This window comes from Sus scrofa, chromosome 15, assembly GCF_000003025.6.
Source record: "Sus scrofa isolate TJ Tabasco breed Duroc chromosome 15, Sscrofa11.1, whole genome shotgun sequence".
Taxonomy (NCBI): Eukaryota; Metazoa; Chordata; class Mammalia; order Artiodactyla; family Suidae; genus Sus; species Sus scrofa.
Genome location: NC_010457.5, coordinates 93,190,160 through 93,204,324, shown reverse-complemented (window position 1 = coordinate 93,204,324; position 14,165 = coordinate 93,190,160). Strand labels below are relative to the sequence as shown.

General features: G+C 35.7%; 1 protein-coding gene across 28 annotated transcripts in view; it reads right to left on the bottom strand.

Annotated features, from left to right (window-relative positions):
* GULP1 (GULP, engulfment adaptor PTB domain containing 1) overlaps positions 1 to 14,165 on the bottom strand; it is a 264,095-nt gene that overhangs the window by 47,864 nt on the left and 202,066 nt on the right. For all 28 annotated transcript variants that reach the window (XM_021075382.1, XM_021075366.1, XM_021075376.1 and 25 more), the window contains one exon: positions 4,738 to 4,809. In XM_021075382.1, coding sequence (XP_020931041.1) covers positions 4,738 to 4,809 — 72 coding nt within the window. The remainder of the gene's footprint in view (positions 1 to 4,737; positions 4,810 to 14,165) is intronic.

The following is a 14,165-nucleotide window of genomic DNA, read 5'->3' as shown; positions in this document are numbered from 1 at the left end:
TTTAGTATAAGTATGTCCCATGCAATACTTGGGACACAGTTGTACCAAAAAAATCATTCATTGTTTATCTGAAATTCAAAGTTTACCAAGTGTCTTAGTTTTATTTGGCAATGCTACTCTCTCCCCACTTTCCTTCTTTCCGTCCTCCCCTGCCTACCTTTTTTTTTTCAAGAAACAGAAAAGAACCATTGGAAAATAATTTTATTCATTCTCCCCTTGTGAGGGCTTCAAAAGTTAGTTTCTAGTATAAAATTTTTCAGCATATGGCTCACCCTAACTTGATTCAAAATAGACTATACGTAAGGCAGGGTGGGGTTTCAGTCTTCTTTTGTGTGTCATATTTATTGCATTGTGCATTTCTTTCTAATTCAGGCCAGATGTGAATACACATGGTATAGTTCAGTCCCAGAGCAGAGAGTGGCTGAAGGCCTCTTTCTCTCTTCATGGCTTTGCACTGCATGGAGAATAATGTACTTAATGCATATAAGAATGCCTTGAAGTGTCTGCCTTGTTAGCCAAGACAGAGGGGGAATGGGGGGGTCAGGGGGTGGTTCTATTTCTTTTATTTCATTTTGGATGGTATAATTTTTCAGCTTGCTGTCTGTCCTGTTCTATAAATACAGACAGCTTTTTTTCTTGGTCTTCAGCAGTCTTACATTTTGCACATAAATTTGACTAATTCATGCCAGAGGAATTTTCTTTTTCTTTTGTCTTTAAGAAACTATGTTTTGCTTCAGTAAAGATCTTTAAAAATTATCCCAGCTCCCTCCCAAAGAAAGTGGATTAATTTGTTTCTTTTCCCTTCATAATCTTCTTCCTGTATTGGTATAATCAAAACAATTTGCGGGTTTTCACATATGGAGTCTGACAAAGTAAGTCAGCTGCTTTCCATCTATGGGAACGCATCTGAACAAAGCCATTCCCATGGTTGGCTGCAGAAGCAGTCTAAGCTGGCTTCCTGGGTGCTGCTCTTTTCCAGAAACAGACAATGAGCAATAGCTCCTTTTCCACATCTGGACACCACCGTTCCTGTGACCTCTTTTACTTTCCAAAAAGTACATCACAAAACAACCACTAATATTAAACTTATCTGTTGAGTTATTTCTTTTCTGCCCGGAAAAAAAAAAAAAAAAAAAAAAAAAAGGGAAGAAATAATGGAAAAAATGAACAAAGGGAGGAAGTAGGGGCTAGAAGTAGAAAAAACATGGGAGGGAGGAAGGGAAGCAAGAGAATGGGACAAAGAAAAAGAAAGGAACATAAAATACCTGGCCTACAGCTTGTGAAACCTTTTCCTCTGCTTCACATCAAGATAAAGTAATTGTGCTCAAAGAAGATTCAGAGGTCACCCAATCCAATCCTCCCATTTCAAAGGTGAGAAAGTAAGTCTCAAAGAAGTTATTTACTTGGATCATAACATGAATCTATAGCAATCAGGCCTAGAACCTAGTTCTGCTACCTACTAAATAACACTTTTCTTTTGCACAGCACATTTTCTGAGTTAGACAAAAAAAATTTCAGTTCTATTGTCATGTTTATCAAGGTTTTCACTGGTTACTGGCCTTGATTGTTGCATAGATATTGCAAAACATTTAAGCTTAAGGTTACATCTGTTCAATCTATATTTTAAACGGTTTAATATTCTCATTCCTGCCCTTATTTTTAAAATTTAAGATGACCATATTCTATAGTTTGCATGATCTACATTTCTTTTCCTACTTGGAGACCTCTCAACTGTGTTCCAGAACACTTCTAATTTACATTTTGAAGACACTTTCATTCTTACATTGTATTCTTTTTTTCTCCCTATTTATTACTGGAATGTTAATGCTAAACAGCCTTTTTGCAGTTTTATTTTCTATTTTTGCTCCACTGAATTTATCTTTTGGTCATCTAGATAGAGTGATTTAGATGACCAAAAAGCTTGAATACAATAGTCCAAAAAAAATAGTAAAAGGGGGTAAAGCCTAAGAATTTTGGAGGTTACCTGGATACAACAAACAAATAAAAACAAGCCTTTATCACCGCAAATGATGTGGAAGGATGAACTATTACTTGAAATACATAAAGTTCTTTGTAATAATATGCTACTGGTAAGTGGAATAGTTTAAAGAATACTAAAGGGAATGCAATTGAATTTTAATTATCATGATCACACAATTTCTATTCCTTTCTCGAAAGACTTTAAAAAAGTGAAATCTAACTAATTATTAATGGAATATACTTATTAGGCAATAAAATTAATGAATTAATTCTAATCCTGTTGTATGAATAAAAATAACTCACTATTAAAAACAAAATTCATTACAATAACAATGGTATTACATATGCACAAGTTAAAAGGGCTTTTAAATTACCACTTTTTGAAAAATTTGGTATTTTCTTAAATGGTAGACTAAACATGCATAAGTGGTAGAAATTGTTGAACATGACTGAGAAATGGAAAAATATGTTGTTCAGAGAATATTGAATTTCTGAAAGTAAACACTTAACAAAATTATATTTATGAAAACTTTATAAATTCTCCACAAAATTATAGAAAAATAGTACTCAATAAAATAAATCAAAGTTTAAAATTCTTCTTGGAAAACAGTTAAGCATCATTAAACACAGAAGGATTAAAAATACATTACTGAAAATCTTGGAAGGTTTCTAACATCCTGTATTAGCCTTAAATTTTGAATTTTTCTTTAATGTCAGAAGCCAATATATTAACATTGCAAACTTTAAAAAAATTATTAAATATAAATATAATGTTACCTTATGTGGCAAATAAAATTACTGAACCATAGTGAATTTAAAAAGTAATCAGGAAACATATGTTTAAGAAAAATAAGCAGGAAATTAAAATGGGGGATGTGTCAAAACTGAATTAATAAGCAAATTTCTTTCTTTTTTTTTTAAGTAGAGCCATAGCACCATCTTCTGGCCATTTCTTCATGACAACAGAATTAAAGAGGAGCCAGGGACTAAACTCTTAAATGTAAATACTTTTGTATACTCTTGAATTGTAGTATCTAACCTTTGACACAAAGAAACCAGAAAATATTAAAATAAAAAGGCTTGTTTTCTTCATTTTCATTGGTTTATGAATCATTATCCTTAGATATACTTTCCTGATCTATAAAATTTTTGCAATCAACAGAGTACACACTGCTTATCAGATTAAGTATTCTGGAAGATACCTGAAAGACAAAAGCTGTTATCAACTGAGTATACATTTTTAAGCTATGCTGCATGACTTTTATTTATTTTTTTTATGACTTTTATCTTATTGAGTCACATACCCTTATTAATAGAGCACACTTCCAAATACGAAACTATGTAAGAATTACATATAAAGTCTCACAAGAAATATACGAAAACTAGCCATTGTTTGGAAAGCATATCATCTGGAATATCTCTTTATATTTTATATAGTCATTATGTAATTGAATCCTTTTCGGTTTGGATTTAGATTTAATGAATAAAGAACCTTCTAGGTACACAGAAATATTAAGTGTAAATATCATTACTCTTTTATAAAACACTCTAATTGTAGTCAGGTTGGAATCATGGCCAGAATGTGCAACATTTTGAATATTTAAATAGAATCTTCCAAACATTGTCCATAAATTTTGAGACCTTTTAAATCCTCTATTAGTGCTTAAAATTATTTGCCAAACAAGTGCAAGCATGACTTATTGCCTAATGAAAGAAATGGTTAGGCTAGTCCTCTTTTTTTCCAAATGGGTGTGATACCATTTTGAGACCTTTTAGTACATTTACTTAAAAATAAGTAAAACATAAAATATATAAATTATTTTTAAAATATTAAAAATTAGGTAAAATTAGATAAAATATTTACATAAAAAATAGATACAAAAATTACCTACTTTTATTTCTTTGTCCAGAAAATAAGCCAACCCACATGAATTTTTTCTCAATTTAAACACTCAGTAAATTCCAGTTGGTAAACATTCTCAAAGCAAAGTAATACTTTTTAGTGTCTATGACTTTGCCTGGCACCATTCCTCCTATACAATAATTGCTAGGCACAGTCCTACTATGGAATAATTAGATGATCCCTAACTGAATAGTTAGAGAAAGGCTGTTTCTCAAAATTTTTGATAGCAGCCACAGAGAATAACAATAAACTGTGTTAATAAATATTGCTATGTTAAATTTTCCTACTGAGATAAACATTAGAATTCCATTGAAGGAGTTTTTCAAATCTTAATATCTCAGTGGGAACAATGTCTTTTGGGATGGAATGCAATCAGAAAAAAATGTAAAGGATGTGTGGCAGCTTTCATAAGATTTTCTCAGGAAACTTGGTAATAATATGTGGAGTTGCTTTAAATGTCCTTTTTTGTCCTTAGTCTCACAAGTTCCTCATATCTGCTCATGGACATGGCCAGATCCTTGTGCAGTTGTCCGCTGGGACATCCTTAACATACAACGTCACTGCAAAACTCTGCTTTGGAATTACCTCTAGCTCTATACTTTCAATTGGTAGATATGATATTCTAAATATTAGAGACAGTTCTGTCATTATTGGGTTTTGAGTTAGAGCATGAGTCCAAATTATCCAAGCAAAGTAAAGGCAAGCTACTAAATGACACTTGGGAAATACTGCTGTTACATTTTTTTGTTGAGTATGGAACTTATACCTTAAAAAAATACAAAGAGTGTGTGCCACATTCAGAGAAGTAATCAAAGTTGAATACACTAGACATTTATTTGGAGGGCTTGACCTACCTTTAGTTTCCTTACAGCATCTCTCACAACTTCTGTTCCTTTGGGCTGCTCCACTTCTGTGCTTCCAAGAAACTGAAAATGGTCATTTGTGAGACATGCTTTACTATATCATACATTATTAAATCATTTTGATATACAACATGGAATAACAGAATGATGTGATACTAATGTAAATTGAGGTCCTAAAAAAGTTATTAATTTACATTCTTTTATATTATATGAAAATGTGAATATATTAATCACACACAGGAGTTCCCACTGTGCTCGGCTGTAACGAACTTGGCTAGTATCCACGAGGATGCGGGTTCAATCCCTGGCCTTGCTCAATCATTAAGGATCCCACCTTGCTTCGAGCTGTGAAAAAGACTCTGCATAGGTTGCAGACACAACTTGGATCTGGTGTTGCTGTGGCTGTGGTGTAGGCCGGCGGCAGCTGCAGCTCTGATTAGACCCCTAGCCTGGGAACTTCCATATGCTGCAGGTATAGCCCTAAAAAGCAAAACAAAACAAAACAAAACAAAAAAAACACATACAATTCCTATTAATCAAAGTTTTTTTAAAACATACTTTTCCTGGAGTTCCCATCAGGGTGCAGCAGAAACGAATCTAACTAGGAACCCCTGGCTTTGCTCAGTGGGTTAAAGATCCAGTGTTGCCGTGAGCTGTGGTGTAGATTGCAGATGCGGCTCAGATCTGGTGTTGCTGTGGCATAGGCCAGTGGCTATAGCTCCGATTGGACCCCTAGCCTAGGAACCTCCATATGCCATGGGTGAGGGGCTAAAAAGCAAAACAAACAAACAAACAAACAAAAAAAAAACCCCGTACTTTTCCTGAGTATTTTACTTGTAGCTTTTTACTGGGTTCAAAGGAATAAGGATGATCTCAAATTTAAAACTGAAAACATATTAATTGAAAATTGTTCTCTGAAAATTTAAAGCATATAAATTTTTATGTTATTTAATTGTCAATAGTATATTTTGAGATATTAATGTGGTTTAATACAATTTACAATGTCTTTGTTTTCCAATTAGGACATTCATATAACATGTAAAATTTAAAAATACACACTTTTTTTTAACACCCGGTATATATCACCCACTAAAGCTATAAGCTAAAGAACATTAAAAAAATAAAACACACATGCTCTATAATTTTATTGTTTTAAAATATCATTGGAGGTTTTTAGTGTAATGAAATGTTTATGACCAATTAGAACTGAAATACAGATATTTTATTTTATGGAATATTCCTATATAAATAGCAAATAATCATTAAATTCACTAGGCATATATAATTTCCCAAAGACTTTTTTTCTTGTCACATACTACCAATTATGACACCAAAGTGAGTCATGAATTCATCACTTCTTATATAAATAGATATATGCATGAATATGTATTTGTATACACTTTGCATCAAATAATTGAGTAGAGTCTTTTTTATGTGTTAACTCACAAAACGGAAGAGAGCAAAATAGTAATGTCAGGGTATCTTTTTAAAATCGCATTTTATTCCTTCTTGCATTCTTGAAAAACTAACAATGACAACTAAAGAAATTAGAGTTGTTTTTCAAAATGGGCTCTCTATAGTCGGTTAAAACGAACAACGTAGATTCTTTGGTCTAATAAGGGTAGGGCTAGGGAGTTCTATTTCTAAAAGCATCACAGGTGATTCCTGGTACTAAAGTCTAAGGTACAGACTGAGAAAATAGTAAGAGGTCAGGAGAATAGTGGAAGGTAGATAGAAATGGTGAGCTGGAAATACAGGCGATAACGCTGATCCCTTTCCGATGACCTCATGGAGAGAGAGTGAAGCCCAGAAGCATTAAGGCCAAAAAGATTCAGTCTTAAGATTTGATAAGGTACAACAGCTTCTTTTTGTTATATGTGCAAACTATGCCAAAACAACTGCTACCTCGTCTAGATGTAATATATCATTAGGCACTGGTTTGCCCCACTGTGACCTTAAGTTGGTTACCAGGCTTGCAAAAAAAGACCAAAATAAATGGAGAAATTCTCAGCTTTTAGACACTGAAAAACTGCTACTAAGATATAAGAGATGCTAAATCAATTCCTGACACCAATGGACCCATTACATTTCTTCTGTTTCAGGTCAAAGTATTCAACTTTGGCTGCATTATACAATCACATGGGAGCTTTAAACTTAGACCAGTGCCTGGGACTCTGGTTTAATTAGTCTGGGGAGGAGCCAGGGCATCTGTGTATTTTAAACCTCCCCAGATGATTTTAACATGCCACCAGATTTGAAAAGCACTGCTTCAGATCATCCAGAAAGGATAAAGGGTTCAAGTGACAGAAGGAGAGCTAACACAATAGACACTATTTAGTTCTGAGTAAATCCATGGAGCAAACTCCTGTTCTCAATGTCCTGAATTTATCATATCACGGAGAATTTCCCCATTGGTGGGTGGTCTAGTGTTAGTGGTACAGGGAGGCAAAAGCAGACCCTATACTGATAAGTGATTCTTGAACTACAAGAAAGAAGTATGTGATCTGTTGATAACAGACTGTAAAAGTTACTGGAAATATTTGTGGAAAGATATTCGTACATTGGCAGTAATGTCATGAGTCATTAGTGTTACATGTAAATAGGCCCATATGGGAAAATTATGGAAGAGCTCCAAGAACATTCTAAATGAATCAACTTCTTGTAGTGCTCCAGGAACTTTTAATGCGTTTCTTTCACACTGGCTTTAATTAAACTGTCTGAAAATAAAGCACAGGGAGAAGCCTTGAATGATGGTAAGAACTAAACTAAAAAGATATCTAATATGGACTTTGCCACCTAGATGTTCTATGTCCTGTTGGATGAATTGAATGGAAATACTTTAAAAAACTGAGGAGCAGATTATTCCTTATAATATTTCCTGCATTTTTAAGTTATAAAGGTCATGATACTTGGATTAAAAAGTTCATATTTTTATGCCTTCCATGTCTGTATAAAGTATCTGCAAGACTCTTGAGTCTGATGCAGCATGCTGGAATAAACTCTAGGCTTAGAATCTGAAGATGTTAAGAAAGTCACAATCTCTGCCTTACTTGACTCTTAAAAAATAAAGATAAGATTATTCTTCTCCCTTATAAAATTGCTCTGCAGAGTAATTATAATAAGAGATGAGAAAAAAAAATCCTGTAAACTGCAAAGTGCTTTAAAATTATGAGGGAATGCCACTGTTTTATGTAATGACTGTTTCGGGAAGACACTAGAATTTAGTGGATACTGGTGGTGCCTGCTCAGCTTTCCTTGGACCCTCTTTATCACCGCTGGGGCACATCTTCCAGCTTCCCCAGGCTTTGCTGGTAATGGCTCACACCCAAGACTTCAGAGGATTTCCCTTTAGGCAATGAGATAACCTTGCCAGTCTTGAGAGCTAGAAATGCCTGGAAGTTTTTTTGCTTCCCTCCATATCAACATTCCTGAGCCAATGACTGGTGTGGAAGCACAGAGGCCTGGTCCTTTGCTTGAAAGTGGGGTAAACTCTAAGGCATAATATCATGATGCAGAGCTTCCCTTAGAATCAGGCTGAGGCTGGGGCTTTCTTCCCCTGCTCTGTCCTGCTTGTTGCTCCTGGGGGCACTCCCTCAACAAATCACTTGCCCCTAAATCTTAGTCTCTGGGTGTAATTCTGGGAGAAACTGGCTTAACACGCTGTTAAACGCTTAAACACTTCCACTCAGGGACATATAATCTAGTATACAAAACTTACAAACACTGAAATACTCTTGTCGTAAGTGCTCTCGAAAGGCTTGTACCCAGTACAGGTTAGTCGTAGGACTTTAGTTTTCATTTTTTCCCACTCTGCCTGGGGCCCAAAGAGTGAAAGAAAAAATGGAAATGAATCAAGCCATGGCCAAGGGATTAATTCATCCCATCCCAACAGAGCTGTTAACTAGCTGGAAAAACACGGCCAGGGGAGTTGTGGAAATGCTCAGCCTGACTAAGAGCAGAGGCGAAGCATCCCACTGAAACAAAGAAAAAGAGCCAATGTCCACATGCAGAATTGAACACCCACTGGACCACTTTCCCAGCCTGTCTCCCAGAAGACTGGCTGTTAGCCCTCTAAGCCCCTAAAGACCAGGATTCTTCCCTAGGGCAAGTGCCTCCCCTCAAAGGACAATGCTTGCTGACCGCTGGGGTTTCTACATGAAATATATGGGCCACCTGAGCTGCTGCTACCAGCTGACAAGCCCAGGTACACAGAATTGCTAGCAAGCTTTTGAGTCAGGCTTCAACAGCAAAATGTATCACATATGTGTGTATACTTGAGGAAAGCTACTCACACAAAAAAAATAGGGAGAAAAACAAAGAAACAGGAACACAGTAGAGCAGGAAGGAATCAGAGAGAAAGCAGGGACAAAAAAAAGATGACTAAAAATCCAAAGTCAATATAAATATATTTCATCCATGATAAAAACAGGATAATATAAAAAGCAGTATTTAGAGAACAACAAAGAACTCACCGAGATTAAAAATATGATGCAGGCAACTTAAAAAGTAAAAAGGATATTAGAAGATAAAGTTGAGGAAATTCACCAGGAAGTAATTATTGGGTCCTTACTATTTATCAAGTACTATTTTAGGAATTGGGGATACAGCAGAAAAGGAAACAAAGCAAACTGCCTGCCCTTACAGATGTTACACCTTAGTGGAGGGAGCCAAACACAAGCAATGTTATATAAATAAGTGAATTATATATTACTTGAGAGAGAGAAAGAAGGAAGAGAGGAACAGAAGTGCAAAGCATGTGAGTGCATCTGTGAGTTAGGCCATTTCAAACAGGATGGGTGGAGACCTCACTGATAAAGTGAAGTGTAAACCAACCAAAAAGGCAGTGATGCATCTAGATGCATGAGGGAAGGCAAGTCAGGTCAAGGGAACAGAAAATGCAAAAGCCAGATACTTTAAAAGAAGATTAAAAATATAACTATTAGAGAATTGGTCTAGGACAGCATTTTTCAAAATTTGGTCCCTGGAATAGTACTATCAGCATTATCTGAGAAGTTGTTATAAATAACAAATTCTACTGAATCAGAAAACTCTGGGGAGGGTCCAGCAATCTATTTTAATATCTTCTCCTGGAAATTCTGATGCAAGCTTCAATGTGAAAACCACTGTTCTAGGAGATCCAACATCCAAGCCAGATAGAGTTCTAGAAATAGGGAACTATAAAAACTGAAGGAAGAAAATTATGTAGCACCTTTCCAGAAACAAAGATATGAAATTTCAGGCTAAAGGGCTCAAGATTACACCATTGTAATGAGTGAAAACATATAGACAAGCACAAGATATTAAGCTCATCATTAACACACTAAAGATAGAGAAAAGCCCACGAAAGATCCCAGAGAGAAACAGAAAAAAACACACAGGACCAGGAATATGAATGACATCAGACTTTGTGTCAGCCACAATGGAAGAAAAATAACTTCAAATTCTAAGGAAGAAAAGATTTAGAGCCAAGTTTACGGATTACGAAGAGAGAAAAAATACACACAGAGATGTGGAAGGGACTGAAAATTTAAACTCCCATGCCCTGGTTCTCTGTCACAAAAGTGGGGAGTGCATAAAATAAAGCAGAAGAAGCAATGGAACCCAGGAAACAGGGAGGAATGACAGAGGGTGTAGATAACCACTGCAAGTATGACAAGTCAAGGCATAGCAGTGGAGCAGGTTATCCAAGAATAAAGAAGAAAACAATGAGTTGCAAATGGTTGCTTCAGTGAGTGACAGCTGGGAGAAGAGCTGGGGGATGTTTTGCTTTTTCTTTCTAAGCCTCGGGGAGATATGACTGTTTAAAATGGACATGGACGAAGGTGGAGTTCCTGTCATGGCTCAGCGGAAACAAATCTGACTAGTATCCATGAGGATGCAGATTTGATCCCCGGCCTCGCTCAGTGGGTTAAGAATCCGCCTTGCCTGAGCTGTGGTGTGGATCACAGATATGGCTTGGATCTGGTGTTGCTGTGGCAATGGCATAGGCCGGCAGCTACAGCTCTGATTCAACCCCTAGCCTGGAAATCTCCATGTGTCACAGGTGTGGCCCTAAAAAGAAAAAAAAAAAAAAAAAAAGGATGATGAAATAGAAAATAAATTAAGCCCCCAAATGGTAACAAGTTGATATTGGACATGTGCATTTATTCCTTAAAAAAAAAAACCCAAAACACTGAGTATTTACGAGTCAAGCATTTACTAAGTGCTGAGTGTAAAACAAGGGGAAAATGTTACTGTTCTAGTGGAGTTTATGTCCTAGTGAGCATACCTGTGTCTTGTACATATGTGTGTATCTGTCTGTCTATGTATGTATGTATGTATCTATCCATTCATCTTTATTTCTATGTTCATGTCTAGATCACAGATATATCTTAGATGGCATAAGTTAAAATAACATAAATAATAGCATAGACTTTGCAAAGTGTAATATTTAAGACTGCGTGATCAGGAAAGTCTTCTCTAAAAAGGTGATGGTTTATTTTTTGTTTTTTTTTTAATTTTTTTCCATTATAGCTGGACATGGAGAAAGGTGATGTTTTAATAGAGACTTGAATGAAAGGAAGAAATGAAACATGTACTCAAACATATTGAGTTCAAATTCCCCTGGTGAGTCAGCTAGGGAAGCAGATTCAACAGTAGCGTATTTCAAGTGAAGCTTAGGAAAGCAGAATTCTGGGTAGAAGGTGTGGGTTAGGGAGACCTTGGCACTGAGGTCTCAGTGGAAGGGCTGAGGAGTGCCAGAATCATGGGGACCCCATGTAGCTGCCATGTTGCAGAGGGAGATGAAAGAGAATAATGCCGCAAACAATAATGTTTAATGTTCAGGAAAATAAAGAAAGTTAGATCCTTAATATTAGTTGAGAAGTAAAATATTATCTGCTGTATCACTAAACAAAGGCTGTCACAGTCATCATTCATTGATTGAAGCCACCTTTGAGCAGATGAACCCTGAAGGAACTCAGGAAGGAAACAAAGAATACCTGCATCAGACTTGCAGCCACTCCCGGACAGTGCACCCTGAAGAAATTCAGGATGTGAAAACATAGGATACTGGCCCGAGATAACTGAGGTGCATATCAAAGGAAAGATTTCAGCGAGCCCAGACCTTGCATGTTCTCATACAGAAAAGCAAAAGTGCTAAATTCCTTGAGAGATCTAGATGTCTTCTGTTAACAGCAATCTTTTATTCCTACTGGCTGCCCTTTGTTACAAAACTCCTATATGTTCTAGCTCCCCACCTTGCTTCCTCTGAGCAGTTTTCTCAGTTTTTTTGTTTTTTGTCTTTTCTAGGGCCGCACCCGCGGCATGGGGAGGTTCCCAGGCTAGGGGTCTAATTGGAGCGGTAGATGCCAGCCTTCTCCAGAACCACAGCAATGCCAGATCCAAGCCACGTCTGTGACCAACACTACAGCTCACGGCAACGCCAGATCCTTAACCCATTGAGCAAGGCCAGGGATCAAACCCACAACCTCATGGTTCCTAGTCAGATTCGTTAACCACTGAGCCACGACGGGAACTCCTCTCACAGTTACTTTAGATGATGCCTCCCGTTTTGCCCCAAATAAAACATAACTCTCAACTTTTAGGAAAAGTCCACAAATAATTAGGATTTTCAGATTAGCAAATAAAATTATAGGATGCTGCTGGTGGTGGGAGTGTAAAATGTGACAGCCACTCTGGACGACAGTTTGGTAGTTTCTCTGAAATCTAAACATGCCCTTATCATAAGATACAGTGACTACACTTTTTGGTATTTATCCCAAAGAGAGGAAAACTTATATTCCTGCAAATATTTTTGTGAATGTTGTTTACAACAGATCTATTTGTAATAGTCAAATGTCAGAAACAGCCCAAATGTTCTTCAGTGAGTAAATGGTTAAACCAACTGTGGTACATCCATCCCATGGAACACTACTCAGCAATACAAATGAATGAATTATTGTTATACACACAACCTGGATGGATATTAAGGGAAGTATGCTGAATAAAAGATAATCGATTTAAAATTTTTTTCTTTTCTACTTTGGATTTAATCAAAATAAAAAACATAGGAAAAAAATTATATTCTCTTAGAACACAGGACATTGGTATTGGTAATACAAAACTAAGCAAAAAATAATTGCTTTTATGTTTTTGGCAACTTTATGTCTTAGCTCCTCCATGTGGTAGAAAATAATGATGAGAAAGAGTATAACATATAAGACTGTTTTGCTTTGTACATGCAGCAACTGCAAGCGCAATTTTTCAGTGTGGCAAAAGAGCGAAAGAAAGTTATGTGTTCCATGGCTAGTGATAACGCTGAGTGCTATTTCCCTTACTCTAAGTATTCCAGATTTTATCAATTATTTTTCTTTATGGTATCAAATACAAAACATTCTTTTCAACACATTTTTTTATGTGATCAGGCACTAGACTTCACATAAGTACAAGTGTGTATCTTGTGTGCCTGTGCTTTGAAATTTACAATAAATTTTTCCTGTTTACTCATGTATATTTTAATAGTGATGTAGGTTCACTATAGAAAGTTTAGAAACTACAGAAAAAAGTATCAAGGAAAATAAGCATCAATTTATTTTTCATAATCAAAGGTAAATTATCATTGAAAATTTAATATATATACTAAATTTACTACAATAAAACTAATCAGCCAATGCCGGTACTCGGCAACCCTACAAAAACAAACAAAACCTCTTAATTGACTGTATGTGATTGATTCACTTATTGGGCATTATTATGTGTGTATATACTTAAATTTTGGCTACTAGTTAAATTATAAATAGGATTGAAGATTATAGAGTTCCCTCTGTAGCTCAGTGGGTTAAGAATCCAACTGCAACAGCTAGGGTCACTGCATAGGCATGGATTAGATTCCGGGTTAAAGGATCCACAGCTGTGGTGTAGGTAGCTGCATCTTGGATTTGATTCCTGACCTGGGAACTTCCATATTCCATGGGTATAGCCATTAAAAAAAAAAAAAAAAAAAAAAAAAAGAACAGTTGAAGCTTAAAACACTGACTATGACTTCTAAATAATATGAACAGATGAGAAAGCTATAAAACACCAAGGGGACATTTAAAATATATTAATTTGTGAAAAATGATAGTGATCTAAAAATGTATTGTGTATTCTTAGTTTACATATTGAAAGGTATAACAAAATAGAATATATTTTCCACAGATTTTACAAACTACAGAATACCTTTGGAAAACAGTCAATAAAAACCTTGACAAATACAGAGCAATTAAAAAAATTTTTCCCTACCCCCAAGAGCAAATTTTTTATAGTATAAAGCTAACTACATATGCCACGCCAATATGCCAACCTATTTATCTCTTTGCTCAGTGCATTTGGATACTTAGAAGATTACTAACAATGGGTATTTTAGAAGCTTCAGTTTGTTGAAATTAAAAACAAAATAT